Source organism: Scyliorhinus canicula, chromosome 13 (genome assembly GCF_902713615.1).
Source record: "Scyliorhinus canicula chromosome 13, sScyCan1.1, whole genome shotgun sequence".
NCBI lineage: Eukaryota > Metazoa > Chordata > Chondrichthyes > Carcharhiniformes > Scyliorhinidae > Scyliorhinus > Scyliorhinus canicula.
In genome coordinates this window covers 15,113,894-15,135,704 of record NC_052158.1, presented here as the reverse complement: position 1 = coordinate 15,135,704, position 21,811 = coordinate 15,113,894, and the positions used below count along the sequence as shown (strand labels likewise).

The window sequence follows — 21,811 nt, the reverse complement described above, 5'->3', positions numbered from 1 at the left end:
GGTTTCCTCCGGGTGCTCCGGTTTCCTCCCACAGTCCAAAGATGTGCAGGTTAGGTGGATTGGCCATGATAAATTGCCCTTAGTGTCCAAAATTGCCCTTAGTGTTGGCTGGGGTTACTGGGTTATGGGGATAGGGTGGAGGTGTTGACCTTGCGTAGGGTGCTCTTTCCAAGAGCCGGTGCAGACTCGATGGGCCGAATGGCCTCTTTCTGCACTGTAAATTCTATGATAATCTATGAGAGGAAAAGGCTGAGAGAAGATTTGAAATCAAAACCATGAGGCTGCTGGACAGGGTAGATGGGGAGAAACAGTTCCCGTTCTCAAAAGAACTAGATGGTGCAGATGCCAATGTGATGTAAGAAAAGTCTTTTCCGCACTGCGAGTGGTTGGGGTCTGGAATGTGCTGCCTGGGCATGTGGCGGAGGCAGGTTCAATCAAGGCGTTTGAGAGGATATCATGATTATTTGAAGTGATGATGTGAAGATACTGGCGTTGGACTTATTGTGTTATGTACTCTGGGGTAACAGGCAGCGACTCGATGCAGCTTTGACCAAAAGATATTCCAAACTTTGAAGTAAGTTCAATGTGATTTATTGAACCATTAGCACAGTTCTCTATGAGTTCGACTCTCCTGCTAATCTTGCTATAGTAACTCAGTTTGCTCTAAGCCACGTGGTGGGCGTGATGCTTCTGATCTGCCCCTGTCCTACTCTCTAAGTGTCGCCTGTGGAAAGAGGCAGAGCATGTGTGCCCTGTCCTTTTATATATGGGTTGTGTAATGCCCCCTTGTGGTAGTGTCACCTCTGGGTGTCTTGACTACTCATGCGTTGTCTCCTATTCTAAGTGTTCATTAGCTGTATGTCTGCATGTCATCACATCTTCAGTGCTCCCTCAAGTGTTTACTTAGTTGTAGTGTTTTTACATTAACCCCTTGTGTATTTACAGTGATGCATAACACCACAGGACTGGGATGGACACAGTAAGAAGTCTTACAACACCAGGTTAAAGTCCAACAGAGACATTGAGTACTAGATTTGAAACAAACCTGTTGGACTTTAAACTGGTGTTGTAAGACTTCTTACCGTAATAATTATGAGTACATATCAACTCCAGTGCTCAGTGGTTTTCAAAGTACTTTTGGTCAATTGGGGCAGGAACGTGATCCAAGGTTTTTATTTGGACATTTTTTTGATTGCTGAAGACTTTGAGAGTCGGAACTCTATTCGCTCCCTCCCCTTCTCCGGGGACGGTTTGACGAGGAGGACAGGCACTCGCCCGGATGTCGGCCGCCCGGTCGAATAAAACCGCGGGACCTACTTCCTCTTTCTCTTTCCCGGCCGAGCGACTGCCGCTGCCATCATGGTGAGTCCAGGTAGGCCCGCCGCCCAATCGGTCGCCATCTGCGGCTCGGGGCGGGCGGGAGGTGCCGGGGGCGGCGCCGTTGGCCGCGGCGGGGCCCCGAGAGTGGGGAGAGGGCGCCATTGCCACGATGATTTGCGGGAGGGAGGAGCGGCCTCCGGCTCAGGCTTCAGCGGGCTGGAGTAACCGGGAACCCGGGGAGGAGGCGCGCATTCGCATAGCTGAACTTACCGAGTAAAAAAGTACTCTGCAGCCAGTTGGAAGGTTTTATTTCTTTTAAGATGCAGTCACTGATATAACGTAGAAAACCTAGCAGCCGACTCGTGCACAGCAAGATCCCACAGACATCAATGTGACTCGGATTTGTCTGTTTAACCCCCCCTCACCCCCAAGGTCTAGATGTTCCACAAGAGAAAACATGCTCTCCACATCGGGGCAGGGTCTGTGTCGGAAACATCCTGTGTCTTGTGGTGAGTCTAGCCATGTAACCTGGAGGTTTTGGTCAACTTTAAACAAACATGACTTGCAACACCCCCCCCCCCCCCCCACCCCCAAGCCATCAACCATGGCTCAGTAGATGGAGACTCTGACTTGTTGGTCAGCAGGTTGTGGGTTTAAGACTTAAAGCCCCCTCCAGAGAATGGAACATAACAAGCATGTCGTTCAGGTGGGGTTAGATGGGAGTGGTGCAGTGTTGGGGAGGTGTGCTGAATTTCAGAGGAAACGTGCCCACGGTCCTGTCGGGAGTTTCGCTGTTTAAAGAAGGCCGGAATAGGTAATCTCTGGTAGCTACTGAATATTTATCTCTCCTTGAAGATCATCATTATGGCTTTGCTGTTTGCGGAATCTTGCTGTGCACAAATTGTCTGGCTTGTTTCCTGGATGGTAAAGGTGCCTGTGGTTCGAAAGCCTTTGATCAACTGTGAAGCACTTTGGACCAGTCTGAGGATGTGAAGGATGCCAAACTGGCTCTTCCTAGCTGGTGGAAGTATGGCTCTAAGGATGAGGGATTACAGTTGCTTGAATTAACTGGAGGAGCTGGGATTGTTCTCCTTGGAGCAGAGATGGGGAAGATATGATCGAGGTGTTTAAAATGAATGTTGTGACTGGCTGCAGGGTCAGTAACCAGGGAGGGTGATTTTCCTCGCAATGTGCAGTTAGGATTTGCGCTGGTCAGTTAATGACTGCAGATTCAGAAATAGCCTTCAAAGGGGAATTGGATTGATACTTTGAAAGAATCATAGAATAGGTTACAGCCTGTCTTTTCCTGTGCTAGCTCGCTATACGAGGTATTTCCCTGGGTCCGCTCCCCTGGCTTTTTTCCCTGTGCCCTTGGAATCATTATCCAACCATCTTTGGAAAGCTACGATTCGAATCTGCCTATACCACGCATACCAGCTCTCGGCATTTTCATCATTTCAAATTGGGAGTGAGAAAATATGCAGGGAAAGAGCGCAGGAAGTGGGACTAACTGGAATTCTCTTGAAAGGTGCAGAACGACCGGCTTGCAGTTTTAAAACATGACCAGTTCTCCAATGTTGGGGCATCAATAATAAGCTTTGCTGCCCTGTCTTTTAACGTGTTGGCAGTTTTGTGGGGAAGTGTGTTGAATATGTAGAACATCTGGTGGATTATTGCACAGTAAGATTTAATATTTTTTCCTTTGACTGATTCTTTGCTAACTTGCCCTTATTTCTTTCCCCCTTTAGTCGTTGGTTATTCCAGAAAAGTTCCAGCACATTCTTCGAGTCCTCAACACCAATATTGATGGGCGAAGGAAGATAGCGTTTGCTATCACCGCCATCAAGGTGAGAATCAATAGTCCCTCGTTACGATTGTGTTCAGCGTGGTGTCGTTCTGAATGTTGGCCAATTGTCGCCTTCTGTACTGTTAAACGGGTTCCACCTATCCTGGAGCGCTGGCTGCAGCTTGCTTGGGAGCTTTAAGCATTATGAAGTTCCTGGGTCGTGTCCCGCTCCAGTAGTTGAGCTCAGCAACCCAGGCTGACGCTCCGATGCAGCGTTGAGGGAGTGCTGCACCGTTGGAGGTCATGTTTTTCAGATGAGACTTAAACTGAGGTCCCGTCTGCCCTTTTGGGTGGCTATGTAAGGTCCCATGGCTCTGCTTTAAAAGAGGAACAGGAGAGTTATCCCCAGCGCCCGAGGCAATATTTGTTCCCTCGATCAACAGCTCTGAAGTCAAATTATGTGGCGATGACCACATTGCTGCCGCGGAAGCTTGCTGTGGGAAAATTGCCTGCTGTCTTTAATGCATTACAGTGGTGACCACATATCGGAAGCACCATTGACTGTCGAGCACTTGGGAGCAACTGGCGGCTGTGAGAGGTGCTCGATGTTTTGATATTCGAGTCCCTGTTGGGTAGTGGTGTGTGGGTCTGTTTTGTGTTCCTGCTGCAGATTGAGTTGGGTTTAGTGTCCTTGGTGTGGCAGCCAGGTTAACAGACTGGAAAAAGTCACATTTGATTTGTCCACCCTTGCTGCTAGCAAGGCTTCCTTCCATAACTCTTTTTGTGAAACTGGATGATAGCCTCCTCAAGTTTCCCCTAATGTAGTTTAAATAATATAAACAACAGCCAAGTTTTCCTTCAAAAGAAGTATTATTGAGGGAAGGGGGGGGGGAGAATGGCAGCTTTGGACAGGGGTGTGGTGGTGGGGAGCGTTTGTATCAAAGTGCCTGTGCTCATGCTGATGTATACTGAGAGTCACCTGGCAGATCGCTGTGGTTTAACTCTTCGCTGTTCTGCTGCATGCAGTTTCCCGTTGTGGAATCACCCCTGATTTTTGAGAGGGTGTTGGAAATAGAAACCACTGGTGCCTTGGCCCTGACATGGTTTATAATCTATTCCAGTTGAGGTTGTCCAGCACACATTTTGCCCCAAGTATTGGGAGTGTGGTTACTGCTGGGTTTAAGTTTAAGAGTGGCCTGGTGGGAGAAAACTGGCCTTCGTTTCTCACTCCTCTGGATGGTCATACCTTTTTCTGTGCTCTCACTGCTGCCATTGTCAGCAATAGCCAGCTCTCTCTCCAAGATTGAACCCATGAAATATTTAAAGGCATTTACGGGATGTGGGTGTCGCTGGCTAGGCCCAGCATTTATTGCCCGTCGCTAGACTGCTCTTCGATTACTGGGCTGAAGCATCGATGGATCGTTGTGTGTGGGTCTCAGTCGGAAACTTCTCGCCACTGCCTGTGTTTTTCTACCATGCTGCAGGGCTGCAAAAACTCCTCGCGTCCCAGACAGTCGTAACTGATTCATTTCCGTATCGATGCAGGGATTCCTGATGTTGTGAAAGCTGCCCACGCTCCACCCACTATTATTTTGTGGTTGACTTAATGGGTGGGATCTTTCAGCTGCACCCACCCTGAGAGCGGAAATTCCCACCCGAGGTCATCAAACCTTTAAATTATTCCTGTTCAGCAGTGCCCTGCACACTTGGTCACCCTGTCCTGATAAGCGCGAGGTGATTCATTTTGGGAGGAAAAATTTGAATGCGGATTACAGGGTCACGGCGGGGTTCTGAGGAATGTAGAGCAACAGAGAGATCTTGGGTTCATGTCCACAGATCTCTGAAGGTTGCCACTCAAGTGGATAGAGCCGTGAAGAAGGCTTATAGTGTGTTAGCGTTTATTAACAGGGGGCTTGAGTTTAAGAGCCGCGGGGTTATGCTGCAACTATACATGACCCTGGTGAGACCACATTTGGAGTATTGTGTACAGTTCTGGTCACCTCACTATAGGAAGGATGTGGAAGCATTGGAAAGGGTGCAACGGAGATTTACCAGGATGCTGCCCGGTTTGCAGGATAGGTCTTATGAGGAAAGGTTGAGGGTGCTCGGGCTTTTCTCTTTGGAGTGGAGGAGGATGAGAGGCGACTTAATAGAGATATATAAGATGATGAGGGGGATAGATAGAGTGGACGTTCAGAGACTATTTCCTCGGGCGGATGTAGCTGTTACAATGGGGCATAACTATAAGATTCAGGGTGGGAGATATAGGAGGGATATCCGACGTAGGTTCTTTAGTGAGAGACTGTTTAGGGTGTGGAATGGACTGCCTGCAGTGATAGTGGAGTCGGACACTTTAGAAACTTTCAAGCAGTTATTGGAAAGGCACATGGAGCACACCAGAATACAGGGAGTGAGATAACTTTGATCTTGGTTTCTGACAATGCTCGGCACAACATCGAGGGCTGAAGGGCCTGTTCTGTGCTGTACTGTTCTATGTTCTAGTCTGCTGTTACCAGCTTGTGCTGTGGTATCCACGCCGCTATGTGCCCGGCATGAGCCCTTCAGCTGTTTGATAAGATCACAGATGCTCTGTTCCAATGGCCGGCTTGTGGGGTATTAGGGAACAGACTCTGGAAAACCCCACTGAGTGTGTTCCTGATAGCACTGGGCTCAGTTGGATGCCCTCTCTCATTTCGACAATGAAATGTTATTGGTGAGATTAATCGTCTCCTCCCTAAACCCCCTCCCCCCCCCCCCCCGGTGCGGTTATGTACCATTCCCTGTGTGCATGTGATGGTGGACTGGTGTTGGTCAGTTTAAAGCCTAGTAACAGGAGAATGTTTATTTCATGTGCAATGGTCTCTGAAGACTGCTGTTGATTCTGACTGTCTGCTCCCGTTGTCAGGGTGTCGGGAGGCGCTACGCTCACGTGGTGCTGAGAAAAGCTGATATCGACCTGAGCAAGAGAGCCGGGGAGCTCTCGGAGGATGAGGTAAGGCCAGACTAGACTCTGCTAATTAATTTGTGGCTTCTCCACTGGCCTTGACTATTGATGCACTGCCATCTATTTTTCTGTAATGCAGCAGTGAATATTTGATTTATTGTCACATTTACCGAAGTACCACTGAAAAGTATTTTTCTGCGGCCGAGGGAACGTACACAGTACGTACATAGTAGACAAAGAGACTAATTAACAGAGCACATTGACAAATGGTACATCAACAAAGTGATTGCTTACAGTGTGGAACAAGGGGCCAAACAAAGTAAATACATGAGCAAAAGCAGCATAGCGCGTCGTGAATAGTGTTCTTACAAGTAACAGATCAGTCCGAGGGGGAGTAGTTGAGGGGTCTTGTAGCTGTGGGGAAGAAGCTGTTTCTATGTCTGGATGTGCGAATCTTCAGACTTGTACCTGTTGCCTGATGGAAGGGTCTGGAAGAAGGCAATGCCTGGGTGGGAGGGGTCTCTGATAATGCTGTCTGCCTTCCTGAGGCAGCGGGAGGTGTAGACAGAATCGATGTGGGGGTGGCAAGCTTGTATGATGCATTGAGCTGAGTTTACCACACTCTGCAGTTTCTTGCGATCTTGGACTGAGCAGTTGCCATACCAAGTTGTGATGCAGCCGGATAGGATGCTCTCTATCGCACATCTGCAGATGTTTGTGAGAGTCGATGCAGACTTGCCAAACTTCCTTAGGTTCCATAGGTTCTTCCCCACAGCTACAAGACTCCTCAACTACTCTCCCTCGGACTGATCTGTTACTTGTAAGGTTCCGTAGGAAGTAGAGACGTTGTTGGGCTTTCCTGACTGTTGCATCAACGTGAGTGGTGGACCAAGGCAGACTGTTGGTGATGGTGACCCCCAGGAACTTAGAGCTATTGGCCATCTCCACTTCCGAGCCATTGATGCAGACGAGAATGTGTGTCGTGCTACACTTCCTGAAGTTGATGATCAGTTCCTTAGTCTTTCCAACATTTTGAGAGAGGTTATTTTCGGTTAGTATCAAAGTTCCTTCGTTATGTTGGATGGAGGAAGGAATTGTTCATAGTGGGAAAGGGGTAGATGTCAAAGAAGTGGGTGTATCAGATCACCACTGCTGACGTCAGAGCAGCCTTCTCGAAGGTCAACCCACGGAAAGCCACTGGCCCGGATGGGGTACCCAGACGAGCACTCAGGTCTTGCTGGATCAGCTGGCGGGGGTATTCGCAGACATCTTCAACATCTCTTTACAACAATCTGTGGTCCCTATCTGCTTCAAGCAGATGACCATCATCCCTGTACCAAATAAAAGTCAAGCAGCGTGCCTTAATGACTATCGTCCAGTGGCTCTAACATCCATCATTATGAAGTGCTTCGAAAGGTTAGTCATGGCACAAACCAACTCCAGCCTCCCAGATTGCCTTGATCCACTACAGTTCGCCTACCGCTGGAACAGGTCCACAGCAGACACCATCTCCATGGCCCTGCACTCTACCCTGGAACACCTAGATAACAAAGACACCTATGTCAGACTCCTATTTATCGACTACAGCTCAGCCTTCAACACCATCATTCCTACGAAACCCATCTCCAAACTCCGTGGCTCCTCCCTCTGCGACTGGATCCTGAATTTTCTAACCCACAGGCCACAATCAGTAAAGATAGGCAACAACACCTCCTCCACAATCATCCTCAACACCGGTGCCCCACAAGGCTGTGTCCTCAGCCCCCTACTATACTCCTTATACCTATGACTGGCCAAATTCCCCTCCAATTCTATTTTCAAATATGCCGATGACACTACCGTAGTAGGTCGAATTTCAAACAATAACGAGACAGAGTACCGGAATGAGATAAGAGAAACTGGTGTGACGGCAATAATTCTCCGTCAATGTCAACAAAACGAAGGAGACTGTCATCGACTTCAGGAAGCGTAGTGGAGTACATGCCCCCTGTCGACATCAATGGGAACGAAGTAGAAAGGGTCGAGAGCTTCAGGTTTTTAGGTGTACAGATCACCAACAGCCTGTCCTGGTCCACCCATGCCGACACTATAGTTAAGAAAGCCCACTAACGACTCTACTTTCTCAGAAGACTGAGGAAATTTGGCATGTCAGCTACGCCTCTCACCAGCTTCTGCAGATGCACCATAGAAAGCATTCTTTCTGGTTGTATCACAGCTTGGTATGGATCCTGCTCTGCCCAAGACCGCAGGAAACTACAAAAGGTCATGAATGTAGCCCAGTCCATCATGCAAACCAGCCTCCCATCCATTGACTCTTATCTATAATTCCTGCTGCCTCAGAAAGGCAGCCAGCATAATTAAGGACCCCACGCACCCCGGACATGCACTCTTCCACCTTCTTCTGTCGGGAAAAAGATACCAAAGTTTGAGGTCACGTTCAACCGACTCAAGAACAGCTTCTTCCCTACTGCCAACAGACTTTTGAATGGACCTACCTCGTATTAAGTTGATCTTTTCTCTACATCCTTGCTATGACTGTAACATTATATTCTGCAGTCTCTCCTTCCTTCCCTATGTACGGTATGCATTGTTTGTACAGCATGCAAGAAACAATACTTTTCACTGTATACTAATATATGTGACAATAATAAATCAAATCAAATTTAAAAAAGAGGTATGGAGAGTGCAAGGGCAAGGAGGTTATGTTGAGCTTAAATAACATAAGAAATAGGAGCAGAAGTAGGCGATTCAGCCTCGAGCCTGGTCTGCCATTCAATCAGATCATGGCTAATCAGTTTGTGCCTCGGATTCCACATTTCCCATCTACCTCCTCCTATTCACTGACACCCCAGCCCATTCTGAGGGGGAGAGTTCCAAAGTTTCACAACCCTAAGAGAAAAAAATCTCCTCATCTCTGTCCTCAAGAGGACAACTCTTAATTTGAGCACAGTGCCTCTAAGTTGTGTACTCAACCACAAGAGGAAACATCCTTTTCACATCCACCTTGTTGAGACTGTTCAGGATCTTGTATACTTCAATCAAGACACCCCTTCACTCTTCTAAACTCCAGTCGAAACAACCCCAGTCTGTCCAACCTTTTCTCATGCCAGGTATCAATCTAGTAAATTGCTGAACCACCTCCAATGCCCTTACGTCCTTCCTTCGATAAAGGGACCAAAACTGCACACCGTATTCAAGATGTGGTCTGATCAATGTCCTGTATAACTAAATCATAGCACCCGTACTTTTATATTCTGTTCCTCTTGTAATAAAGGATAGCATTCCATTAGCCTTCCTGCATACTAACTTGTGATTCATGGATTAGAACACTCGGATCCATCTGCACCTCTGAATTCGGCAGCCGTTCTCCATTTAAGTAATGCTCTACCTTTTTATTCTTCCTGCCAAAGTGAGCAACTTCACATCTTCCCACATTACTCTCTACCTGCCAGATTTTTGCCCATGAAAAATCTATCCACGTCCATCTGCAACCTCCTTGTGTCCTCTTCACAACACACTCTTCTATACAACTTTGTTTCATCTGCAAATTTAACTACCAGGCTTTTACTTTCCACAATAACCTTTTGAAGTGGTACCTTATCAAATGCCTTCTAGAAATCCAAGTACAGTACATCAACAGGTTCCCCTCTATCCACAGCACATGTTGCTTCAAAAAATTCATGGTTTCCCTTTCAAAAGACCATGCTGACTCTTCCTGATTAAGCGCCCGGTTCTCACCACCTTTAATGATTGATTCGAACACCTTCCCCATGACAGACTGGCTGGCTTATGATTTCCTGTTTTCTGCCTCCCTCCCTTCAATAGAGATGTTGCATCTGCTACTTTCCAGTCTGATGAACCTGTTGCAGAAGCTAACAAATTTTGGAAAATTAACACTGACATGTCTGCGATCTCCTTGTCAGCCTCTTTCCAGACCGTAGGGTGAAGTCCAGCAGGACTCAGTGACGTAGTCGGCCTGCTGCTCAATCAGTTTGCTCAGTACCACTTCCCTCGTGATTGTAATTTCACCAGGTTCCTCTCTCTCCCTGATTCACAACTATTACTGGAATATATCTTGCCGTGCAGTCAGAAGCAAAATATTTGTTCGCTTCATCTGCCTTTAACTCCCTATTGTCACTCTCCAGAGGGCCAACATTCATGTTACTTTTTTCCTGTTTAAATGCCTGTCTCAGCTCTTACTATCCGTTTGATGGTTTCTAGCTAGCTTCTGCTCAAGGTCTTAATTTCTTGTTCCTAATGAACCCTTTTAGCCATGCTCTGCTGTTTACATTCTGACTAATCTGACCTGCCATTCGACTTTGCTCAGTTATATGTTTTTTTCTCAAGTTTGAAGCTTTCCTTCGCTGCTTAAGTTAACCATGGAGGGAGGGTCTACACCGTAGAATTTTCTTTACAGCAGGAATATACTTGGTGTTCTGATATCTCCCCTTAAATGTCTGCTGCTGCTCGTCTATTGATCTATCCTCTAGCCTTGTATTCCAATTCACTTAGCTCGCTCAACTTTCATTCTCACCAAGACACAAGTACCCACATAAGACACTTGTTCGGCCTCAGTTGAAATATTGCATCCTCAAGTGAAGAATGTGGAGGTATTCGAGCGCAGAAAAGATTTGCAAGAATAGTTCCAGGGATGAGGAACTTCAGTTATAAAGATAAATTGGATAAGTTAGGACTGTTTTCTTTGGCAAAAAGAAGCCTGAAAGGAGATTTGAGAGGTTCAGAATCATGAGGGAGCTGGACAGAGTAGATTTCCTTCCCGTGGAAGGATTGAGAACGAGAGGACACAGGTTTAAAATAACCAGTAATTGGCAAAAGCGACTTGGAGGGGGGCTTTTTCACACGGTGAGTGGCTCGGATACTCTGCCTGAGTGTGTACTGGAAGCCGCTTCAAAGGAGGCATCCAAAGGGAATTGGACTAATCTGAAAAGAAGAATATACACGGTTACGGGGAGAAGATGGACGGATGGCACTGAGTGAATTTCTCATTTGGAGAGACTGCCGACATGATGGTCCAAACTGTCCTGTACTGTCATGGATCTGTGACGGAGGGTGCAAGTGGAAAGCCAGCAGATAAAGTGCCTTTGCTGTGGGTAATATGAATGGAGTAAGCTGCGTACCAGGCAAGACAGCATGCACCGCGTGCTGCACAGGGAGAGCTGGTAATATGAATGGAGTAAGCTGCGTACCAGGCAAGACAGCATGCACTGTGTGCTGCACAGGGAGAGCTGGTAATATGAATGGAGTAAGCTGCGTACCAGGCAAGACAGCATGCACTGTGTGCTGTACAGGGAGAGCTGGTGCGCCAGAATAGTGAACTTCAGCTTTTTGTTTTTTTCCCCTCCTGCGTCCGTCAGCCCCAGGTATCACGTGCACCAGATGGGACGCTGCCCTGAGCGACTCGGGTTTATCGTATTTTATTACACTTCAAAACAAGCCCGTTCCTCCATGTATGTCCTCAGTTGTCCGCTGCTGAAATTGTTTGGTAAAAACGGTAAATTTTAGGAGAATATTTGTCGGTGCATCTTTTTCACCCTTTACATTCCTCTCCCAACCACCAGTCCATTGTAGATTTCATGTTTACCCTTCGGTTTGCTTGCTCTGAAATAGTTTCTCTGCCCTGTCCAGTCATGGTGAGCATTGTATTTAGATATTTGGAAGGGGGGGAGGGGGGTTGCATAATTTCTAGTGGGGATAGGATTGAGGGATTATGAAGAGCTTCAATAGGATAGAGTTGTAAAGTTGATTTTTTTTTTTCATCGCCAAGTTGGGGGCCATGAATATGTGGGAGCCTCTAATCAATCCAATGGGGAATCCAGGTGAAACCACTGCCGAGAGAGTTGTGAGGCTTCCGCAAGGAATAGTACGATGCCTGTGAGGGGCAGCTAGATAAACATGGGGGTGGCAGCGGGATTGTTGATAGGCAGAGATCTGTGAAGCCTAAACGCAAGCAGCAGGCTTGTTGGCCTGTTTCTCTGCTGTAAATTCTGTGCAATTAAATTGTTACCCAACTGACACGGAATCATCTTTGAAGCGGTTTTAGATGTTTAGCTGTGTTAATGGTATTAACTAGCCCTTTTAACTAGTTAATGGTATTAACTAGCACCTTTTAACTATCCCTTTACGTTCGCAGAACACCACAATCACTGTGTCCATTTTGATTCATCTAAGGGTTTGGGGAGTTCTTCATTTATGCTGAAAGATAACTGAACTAACCACAAAAGTAATGCGACTTTCAGACCTGTCCTAATTCATCCTTTTGACTCCTGGTCGATCAGTGCCCTGTTTTTAAAATCCACGTCCGAGGTTTTCAATCCCTCCCATGGCCTCGTGCCCTCTCCATCACCTCCACCCTTGCTGCGCCCCATAGACTCGGCAATAGCTGCACTGTTGGTGGCCGTGCTTTCAGCTGGCCAGATCCTAATATCTGCTTGTGTAGTTAGGTGAGTTGATATTGGGTTGGAGAGAGTCATTGGGGGGTCAATGTGCCGAGTCGGTTTGGAGAAAGTCAGCCTGGGTTGGGTTGAGCAGCAAGGTTATAACTTTCCTTTCTCTCTCTTCCTCCTTCCCTCCAGGTCGAGCGCATTATAACGATCATGCAGAACCCACGTCAGTACAAGATCCCCGACTGGTTTCTGAACAGGCAGAAGGATGTAAAGGATGGAAAATACAGCCAGGTACTGGATAGATCGTTACTTGGAGCCAGGTTGCTTCCCACTGGGGTTGCTGTTCGCCAGCCGAGCTACTCGGTGATCTGTCTTGGTCTAATGTGACATTAGGCAGTGGTAATGGGAGGCTGGTTGTGCAACTAACGTCTCTGAGTGAGGTGAGGTTTGGGGAGGTGGTCATTAGATAATGTGTCTGTATTTTTAAAAATCAATTTAGAATATCCAATTTTTCCCCAATTAAGGGGCAATGTTGCATGGCCAATCCACCTACCCTGCACATCTTTGGGTTGTGGGGGTGAAACCCACGCAGACATGGGGAGAATGTGCAAACTCCACACGGACAGTGACCCTGAGCTGGGATCGAACCCGGGTGCTCAGCACCGTGAGGCAGCTGTGCTAACCGCTGCTCCACCGTGCCGCCCCGCGGTGTTCGCTAGATAGATGGGGAGTACATTGTCTATATCGTGGCCCTGCCAACAAATAGTGGCGCGATTGTAATTGGAGCTTTTGCATCTAAACCTGTTTAATGTTCAGAGTATTTGCAGAGGAATGTTTAATTGTTTGCAGGGGCTGAATTTCACACAAAGACAGCTTGTGATCATTGTGCATCCTTGCAGATCTGGCTGCGGCTTCTGCTTACATTGTCTGAATCTGTTTTATCAACCAGTCTATCATAAGGAAATGAATGCCACCCGTGTCCATATTGATCGGCCTCTATATCCACTGGGGGTTACTGTTGGGGGAGGGGGCAGAATTCATTTAGCCAGAATGAAAGATCTGCAGATGAGGTGAGATGTATTTGGGTGGGGGGAGGCTCGGATAGTCCATGAACACTGGTGGAATGGTCCGGAATATGCTGTACTGAGCCTCCAACACAAATTGACCATCTGCTCAAGCAGATATCTATATAATTCCATCCAGGTATGCAATGTTGTGGCATTATTTGTACCATTGTGGTTCAAAGTTCTCATGCATATTTTCAAATCCCTGCCTAGCCTCACCCCTCATTATCTCTGCAACCCCCTCTATCTCTCTCTGTAACCTCCCATAACCCCCTCATTCTCTCTCTGTAACCTCCCATAACCCCCTCATTCTCTCTCTGTAACCTCTCACAACCCCCTCTATCTCCCTCTGTAACCTCCCATAACCCCCTCATTCTCTCTCCGTAACCTCCTGCAACCCCTCTATCTTTCTTCCTCTCTGTGTAACCTCTCACAACCCCCTCTATCTCCCTCTGTAACCTCCCATAACCCCCTCTATCTCCCTCTGTAACCTCCCATAACCCCCTCTATCTCCCTCTGTAACCTCCCATAACCCCCTCTATCTTCCTCTGTAATCTCAACCCCCTCATTCTCTCTCTCTAACCTCCTGCAACCCCTCTATCTCTCTCCCTCTCTGTAACTTCCCATAACCCCCTCTATCTTCCTCTGTAATCTCAACCCCCTCATTCTCTCTCTCTAACCTCCTGCAACCCCTCTATCTCTCTCCCTCTCTGTAACCTCTCACAACCCCCTCTATCTCCCTCTGTAACCTCCCATAACCCCCTCATTCTCTCTAACCTCCTGCAACCCCTCTATCTCCCTCTCTGTGTAACCTCTCACAACCCCCTCTATCTCCCTCTGTAACCTCCCATAACCCCCTCATTCTCTCTCTGTAACCTCCCATAACCCCCTCTATCTCCCTCTGTAACCTCCCATAACCCCTCTATCTCCCTCTGTAACCTCCCATAACCCCCTCTATCTCCCTCTGTAACCTCCCATAACCCCCTCTATCTCCCTCTGTAACCTCCCATAACCCCTCTATCTCCCTCTGTAACCTCCCATAACCCCCTCTATCTCCCTCTGTAACCTCCCATAACCCCCTCATTCTCTCTCTGTAACCTCCCATAACCCCCTCATTCTCTCTCTGTAACCTCTCACAACCCCCTCTATCTCCCTCTGTAACCTCCCATAACCCCCTCATTCTCTCTCCGTAACCTCCTGCAACCCCTCTATCTTTCTTCCTCTCTGGGTAACCTCTCACAACCCCCTCTATCTCCCTCTGTAACCTCCCATAACCCCCTCTATCTCCCTCTGTAACCTCCCATAACCCCCTCTATCTTCCTCTGTAATCTCAACCCCCTCATTCTCTCTCTCTAACCTCCTGCAACCCCTCTATCTCTCTCCCTCTCTGTAACCTCTCACAACCCCCTCTATCTCCCTCTGTAACCTCCCATAACCCCCTCATTCTCTCTAACCTCCTGCAACCCCTCTATCTCCCTCTCTGTGTAACCTCTCACAACCCCCTCTATCTCCCTCTGTAACCTCCCATAACCCCCTCATTCTCTCTCTGTAACCTCCGATAACCCCCTCTATCTCCCTCTGTAACCTCCCATAACCCCCTCTATCTCCCTCTGTAACCTCCCATAACCCCCTCTATCTCCCTCTGTAACCTCCCATAACCCCTCTATCTCCCTCTGTAACCTCCCATAACCCCCTCTATCTCCCTCTGTAACCTCCCATAACCCCCTCTATCTCCCTCTGTAACCTCCCATTACCCCCTCTATCTCCCTCTGTAACCTCCCATAACCCCCTCTATCTCCCTCTAACCTCCCATAACCCCCTCTATCTCCCTCTGTAACCTCCCATAACCCCCTCTATCTCCCTCTGTAACCTCCCATAACCCCCTCTATCTCCCTCTGTAACCTCCCATAACCCCTCTATCTCCCTCTGTAACCTCCCATAACCCCCTCTATCTCCCTCTGTAACCTCCCATAACCCCCTCTATCTCCCTCTGTAACCTCCCATAACCCCCTCTATCTCCCTCTGTAACCTCCCATAACCCCCTCTATCTCCCTCTGTAACCTCCCATAACCCCCTCTATCTCCCTCTGTAACCTCCCATAACCCCCTCTATCTTCCTCTGTAATCTCAACCCCCTCATTCTCTCTCTCTAACCTCCTGCAACCCCTCTATCTCTCTCCCTCTCTGTAACCTCCCATAACCCCCTCTATCTTCCTCTGTAATCTCAACCCCCTCATTCTCTCTCTCTAACCTCCTGCAACCCCTCTATCTCTCTCCCTCTCTATCTCTCTCCCTCTCTGTAACCTCTCACAACCCCCTCTATCTCCCTCTGTAACCTCCCATAACCCCCTCATTCTCTCTAACCTCCTGCAACCCCTCTATCTCCCTCTCTGTGTAACCTCTCACAACCCCCTCTATCTCCCTCTGTAACCTCCCATAACCCCCTCATTCTCTCTCTGTAACCTCCCATAACCCCCTCTATCTCCCTCTGTAACCTCCCATAACCCCTCTATCTCCCTCTGTAACCTCCCATAACCCCCTCTATCTCCCTCTGTAACCTCCCATAACCCCCTCTATCTCCCTCTGTAACCTCCCATAACCCCTCTATCTCCCTCTGTAACCTCCCATAACCCCCTCTATCTCCCTCTGTAACCTCCCATAACCCCCTCATTCTCTCTCTGTAACCTCCCATAACCCCCTCATTCTCTCTCTGTAACCTCTCACAACCCCCTCTATCTCCCTCTGTAACCTCCCATAACCCCCTCATTCTCTCTCCGTAACCTCCTGCAACCCCTCTATCTTTCTTCCTCTCTGGGTAACCTCTCACAACCCCCTCTATCTCCCTCTGTAACCTCCCATAACCCCCTCTATCTCCCTCTGTAACCTCCCATAACCCCCTCTATCTTCCTCTGTAATCTCAACCCCCTCATTCTCTCTCTCTAACCTCCTGCAACCCCTCTATCTCTCTCCCTCTCTGTAACCTCTCACAACCCCCTCTATCTCCCTCTGTAACCTCCCATAACCCCCTCATTCTCTCTAACCTCCTGCAACCCCTCTATCTCCCTCTCTGTGTAACCTCTCACAACCCCCTCTATCTCCCTCTGTAACCTCCCATAACCCCCTCATTCTCTCTCTGTAACCTCCCATAACCCCCTCTATCTCCCTCTGTAACCTCCCATAACCCCTCTATCTCCCTCTGTAACCTCCCATAACCCCCTCTATCTCCCTCTGTAACCTCCCATAACCCCCTCTATCTCCCTCTGTAACCTCCCATAACCCCTCTATCTCCCTCTGTAACCTCCCATAACCCCCTCTATCTCCCTCTGTAACCTCCCATAACCCCCTCTATCTCCCTCTGTAACCTCCCATTACCCCCTCTATCTCCCTCTGTAACCTCCCATAACCCCCTCTATCTCCCTCTGTAACCTCCCATAACCCCCTCTATCTCCCTCTGTAACCTCCCATAACCCCTCTATCTCCCTCTGTAACCTCCCATAACCCCCTCATTCTCTCTCTGTAACCTCCTCTATCTCCCTCTGTAATCTCAACCCCCTCATTCTCTCTCTGTAACCTCCTGCAACCCCTCTATCTCTCCCTCTCTCTGTGTAACCTCTCACAACCCCCTTTATCTCTCTGTAACCTCCCATAACCCCCTCTATCTCCCTCTGTAACCTCCCATAACCCCCTCTATCTCCCTCTGTAACCTCCCATAACCCCCTCTATCTCCCTCTGTAACCTCCCATAAACCCCTCATTCTCTCTCTGTAACCTCCCATAACCCCCTCTATCTCCCTCTGTAACCTCCTGCAACCCCTCTATCTCTCTCTCCCTCTCTCTCTGTGTAACCTCTCACAACCCCCTTTATCTCCCTCTGAACCTCCCATTACCCCCTCTGTAACCTCCCATAATCCCCTCATTCTCCCTCTCTAACCTCCTGCAACCCCTCTCTCTCTCCCTCTCTCTCTGTAACCTCTCACAACCCCCTTTATCTCCCTCTGTAACCTCCCATAACCCCCTCTGTAACCTCCCATAACCCCCTCATTCTCTCTCTGTAACCTCCCATAACCCCACTATCTCCCTCTGTAACCTCCCATAACCCCCTCTATCTCCCTCTGTAACCTCCCATAACCCCCTCTATCTCCCTCTGTAACCTCCCATAACCCCTCTATTTCCCTCTGTAACCTCCCATAACCCCCTCTATCTCCCTCTGTAACCTCCCATAACCCCCTCTATCTCCCTCTGTAACCTCCCATAACCCCCTCTATCTCCCTCTGTAACCTCCCATAACCCCCTCTATCTCCCTCTGTAACCTCCCATAACCCCCTCTATCTCCCTCTGTAACCTCCCATAACCCCCTCTATCTCCCTCTGTAACCTCCCATAACCCCTCTATCTCCCTCTGTAACCTCCCATAACCCCCTCTATCTCCCTCTGTAACATCCCATAACCCCCTCTATCTCCCTCTGTAACCTCCCATAACCCCTCTATCTCCCTCTGTAACCTCCCATAACCCCCTCTATCTCCCTCTGTAACATCCCATAACCCCCTCATTCTCTCTCTGTAACCTCCCATAACCCCCTCATTCTCTCTCTGTAACCTCCTCTATCTCCCTCTGTAATCTCAACCCCCTCATTCTCTCTCTGTAACCTCCTGCAACCCCTCTATCTCTCTCCCTCTCTGTGTAACCTCTCACAACCCCCTTTATCTCTCTCTGTAACCTCCCATAACCCCCTCTATCTCCCTCTGTAACCTCCTGCAACCCCTCTATATCTCTCTCTCCCTCTCTCTGTGTAACCTCTCACAACCCCCTTTATCTCCCTCTGTAACCTCCCATAACCCCCTCTGTAACCTCCCATAACCCCCTCATTCTCTCTCTGTAACCTCCTGCAACCCCTCTATCTCTCTCTCTCCCTCTCTCTGTGTAACCTCTCACAACCCCCTCATTCTCTCTCTGTAACCTCCCATAACCCCCTCATTCTCTCTCTGTAACCTCCCATAACCCCCTCATTCTCTCTCTGTAACCTCCTGCAACCCCTCTATCTCTCTCTCCCTCTCTCTGTGTAACCTCTCACAACCCCCTCTATCTCCCTCTGTAACCTCCCATAACCCCCTCATTCTCTCTGTAACCTCTCACAACCCCCTCTATGTAACCTCCCATAACCCCCTCATTCTCTCTGTAACCTCTCACAACCCCCTCTATCTCCCTCTGTAACCTCCCATAACCCCCTCATTCTCTCTCTGTAACCTCCCATAACCCCCTCATTCTCTCTCTCTAACCTCCTGCAACCCCTCTCTCTCTCCCTCTCTCTGTGTAACCTCTCACAACCCCCTTTATCTCTCCCTCTCTCTGTGTAACCTGCCACAATCCCCTGTATCTTCCTCTGACCTGTGATGTCTACACTCCTCCTAATTCAGGCCTCGACAGTGCATTCCCAGATGTAATCCCTCCACCGTTGGCTATGTTCTGGAATTCCCTCCCTATACATCTCCGCTTCTCTCTCTCTCCCTCGCATTCCTCCTTTAAGCAGCTCACGATTTTGCTGCAATTTTGCTCAACTGACTAAATATCCTGATGGTTTGCTGCCATGCTTGTTTAACAGTGCTTCTGCAAGGCTCCTTGGATTGTGGCCAGCTTCGGTTTTACGTGGGCACTTATCTTTTTATTTATTGTTCTGTGATCTCAGGTCTTGGCCAACGGCCTGGACAACAAACTGCGTGAGGATCTGGAGCGATTGAAGAAGATCCGCGCACACAGGGGTCTGCGGCACTTCTGGGGGTAAGAATCTCACTGCTCTTGGAGTGTTACTGTTCCCAGACTTTTAAAAATAATTTCATGGGGTGTGAGTTTCCTGAGTTTTATCACCCATCCCTCTGGTGGGGTAGTGCTGTCTTAGGTTTGGGACGGGAATGTTGATCCTTGAGCTTTTATGATCCCTCTGGTTGGGTAATGCTGTATGAGATAGGAGCGGGAATGTTGGTCCTATCAGACACACCTTTTCTTTGCAGCTCAGATCCACTTTGTTCAGTTCCGTTCGCTCAAAGTTGTTTGGTGGAAAATTTGTGGAAGTTGGGTGATTTTCTGTAATCTGGTGAACCTTTTGAGTGCTGAAAGGTATTGGATGGGAGGAAGTTTGGGCCTGTCGATACTGTCTAAACTGTGCACTTGACAAGTTGACCAGTAAATGTGCTCCCAAGGTTGTCCTCATTGTCTGTGGGGTGGGTGAGCATAGGACTCAATGTTTGAGTCTTTGTCTATGGGAGTATCTGATGTGCAAACCATACTCTTGCTTCAAAGAAGATTCGTACAAGTAATACTAGGGGACACAGGTTAAAAATAGTAAAGGGCCTCCTCCTTCGGACAGATGAGGAGAAATTTTCTGAGGGTGGTGAACCTTTAGAACTGTCTTCCCTGGAGAGCGGTGGATGGGTCAGTGACTATTGTTATTGCAGGGGCAGATAGATTCTTGACCAGGGAGTTAGGCCGAATGTGGAGCTGAGGGCGCAGTCAGATCGCCGTCACCTTATTGAATGGCGAAGCAGGCGTGAGAGGCCGAGTGGACTGCTGATTCATAGCCCCCTGTCTTCCACCTTGTTTCCTTAAGAGATTAACCGTGAAAGAAGTAAAGGGGGGTGGGTGTCTGTTCAATATCGCTAGTTTTCCAGATTTAATACTTCAGACCAACTGAATGCGTTGCGGCTTGGCAGAGGGACAATTTAACTTTTCTCCCGACCCTTTCCCTCTGCGCTGTCAAAGTTGACGATTCTTGCTGTAATTTTGACGCCCTCCTGCGTATCCTCCGCCCTCCCCTCACTGAGATCGTGCGGAGCTTGGTGTTTCTGTGGCTCGGGGTCTGGCTTTTGTTCACCCGCAGCTCCTGTGATCACCTTGCTTTTTTTTAAAAATAATTTTTATTGAAATTTTTACAAAATATAAACATCTTAACTCTATTAACAAACAACTGCGGTAACACCCCAAGAACAATACCCACCCAACTTGAAACAAAAGGAAAAAGAAAGAAAAAACAAAAGAGCACCCAAACAACAAAAGGGAAAGAGATAGCACCCGCCACATCCAATGTACACAGTTCCTCCTCCCCCCAATCCAAACCCCCCTCTTCTCCCGCCCCCCCCCCCCTCCACCCCAGGTTGCTGCTGCTGCCGGCCTATTTCCCTACCGTTCCGCCAGGAAGTCCAGGAAAGGCTGCCACCGCCTGAAAAACCCTTGTACTGATCCCCTCAGGGCAAATTTCACCCTCTCCAATTAAATGAACCCCGCCATATCATTGATCCAGGACTCCACGCTTGGGGGCCTCGCATCCTTCCATTGGAGCGAGCAAGATCCTCCGCCGGGCTACTAGGGAATCACCTTGCTTTTCTAATGAATCACTTATGCATGCATAGAGCTGTGGCAGTCCTGAACACTCTTTCGCAAGTGGCAATTGATGCTCAGTCAGCTGGCTATTTTAAACCTGCCATTGGTAGATTCCTCATGGCCAAAAATATAGAGGGACGTGGAGTTGGATTTCAGATCAGCCATGATCTATTGAACGGTGGGAAAGGCTTGAGAGGCCTTATGATCACGTGTTCTGAATGTTTTTCAAATTAAAGACGCTTTGTAAAGTAATTAATTAATTGCTGCACATGTAGTCTGCAATTAATGGTTCTTTCAGGCTTTGATACATCAGCTCTACAATCTGAACTCCAAGCAGATTTTAGTGAGCCTGTAACTATATTTCTGAAGCCTCCCTCTTAATTGTTTTCTTGTTTCTCTTTCTTCCCTTACAGTCTCCGTGTACGTGGCCAGCACACAAAGACCACAGGCAGGAGAGGACGCACAGTTGGTGTGTCCAAGAAGAAGTAAATATTTCAACTGTCAAATGTGTCAATAAATGTTCGATTAATCTGACACATGGTGTGTGTGTGTGAGTTGGTTAATTTGCGAGCTTGCTACAGTCAGGCACGTCCTCGGTAAGGCATTTCACTGGCGTCTCTCTTTTTCTCTTTCTCTCTCTCTCTCTACCCCCCCCCCCCCCCCCCCCCCCCGGGACTCTGGTGACCACTTGGTAAGCCAGCGTAACTTGCGCTGGTTGTTTATGCTCTATTCCAGTCCTGACCATTGATCCCCGGAGTATAATTTTCCTACTTGAAGGTCATGGGCCGGAGAATTCATAATTTATCATCGCTTGTTCCCGCAATGTGCTAAAGGCAGAAAGTCTTGTCACAGTCGAAGCTGTTGGAGAAAGGGTGGGGGGGTAAAATTTTGACTGCTGGAAAGGACGTTTCCTGCCTTGTGCAG

The 21,811-nt window shown here is 48.3% G+C and overlaps 1 protein-coding gene across 1 annotated transcript; it reads left to right on the top strand.

Moving 5' to 3' along the window:
* The first annotated feature begins 1,141 nt into the window (after window positions 1-1,141).
* rps18 (ribosomal protein S18) lies at window positions 1,142-21,421 on the top strand. The gene is made up of 6 exons (XM_038815980.1): window positions 1,142-1,362; window positions 3,069-3,167; window positions 6,012-6,098; window positions 12,644-12,745; window positions 19,200-19,291; window positions 21,301-21,421. Exons 1-6 carry the CDS (start codon window positions 1,360-1,362, stop codon window positions 21,374-21,376), a joined length of 459 nt encoding a protein of 152 aa, XP_038671908.1. The 5' UTR covers window positions 1,142-1,359; the 3' UTR covers window positions 21,377-21,421.
* The last annotated feature ends 390 nt before the right edge of the window (window positions 21,422-21,811 follow it).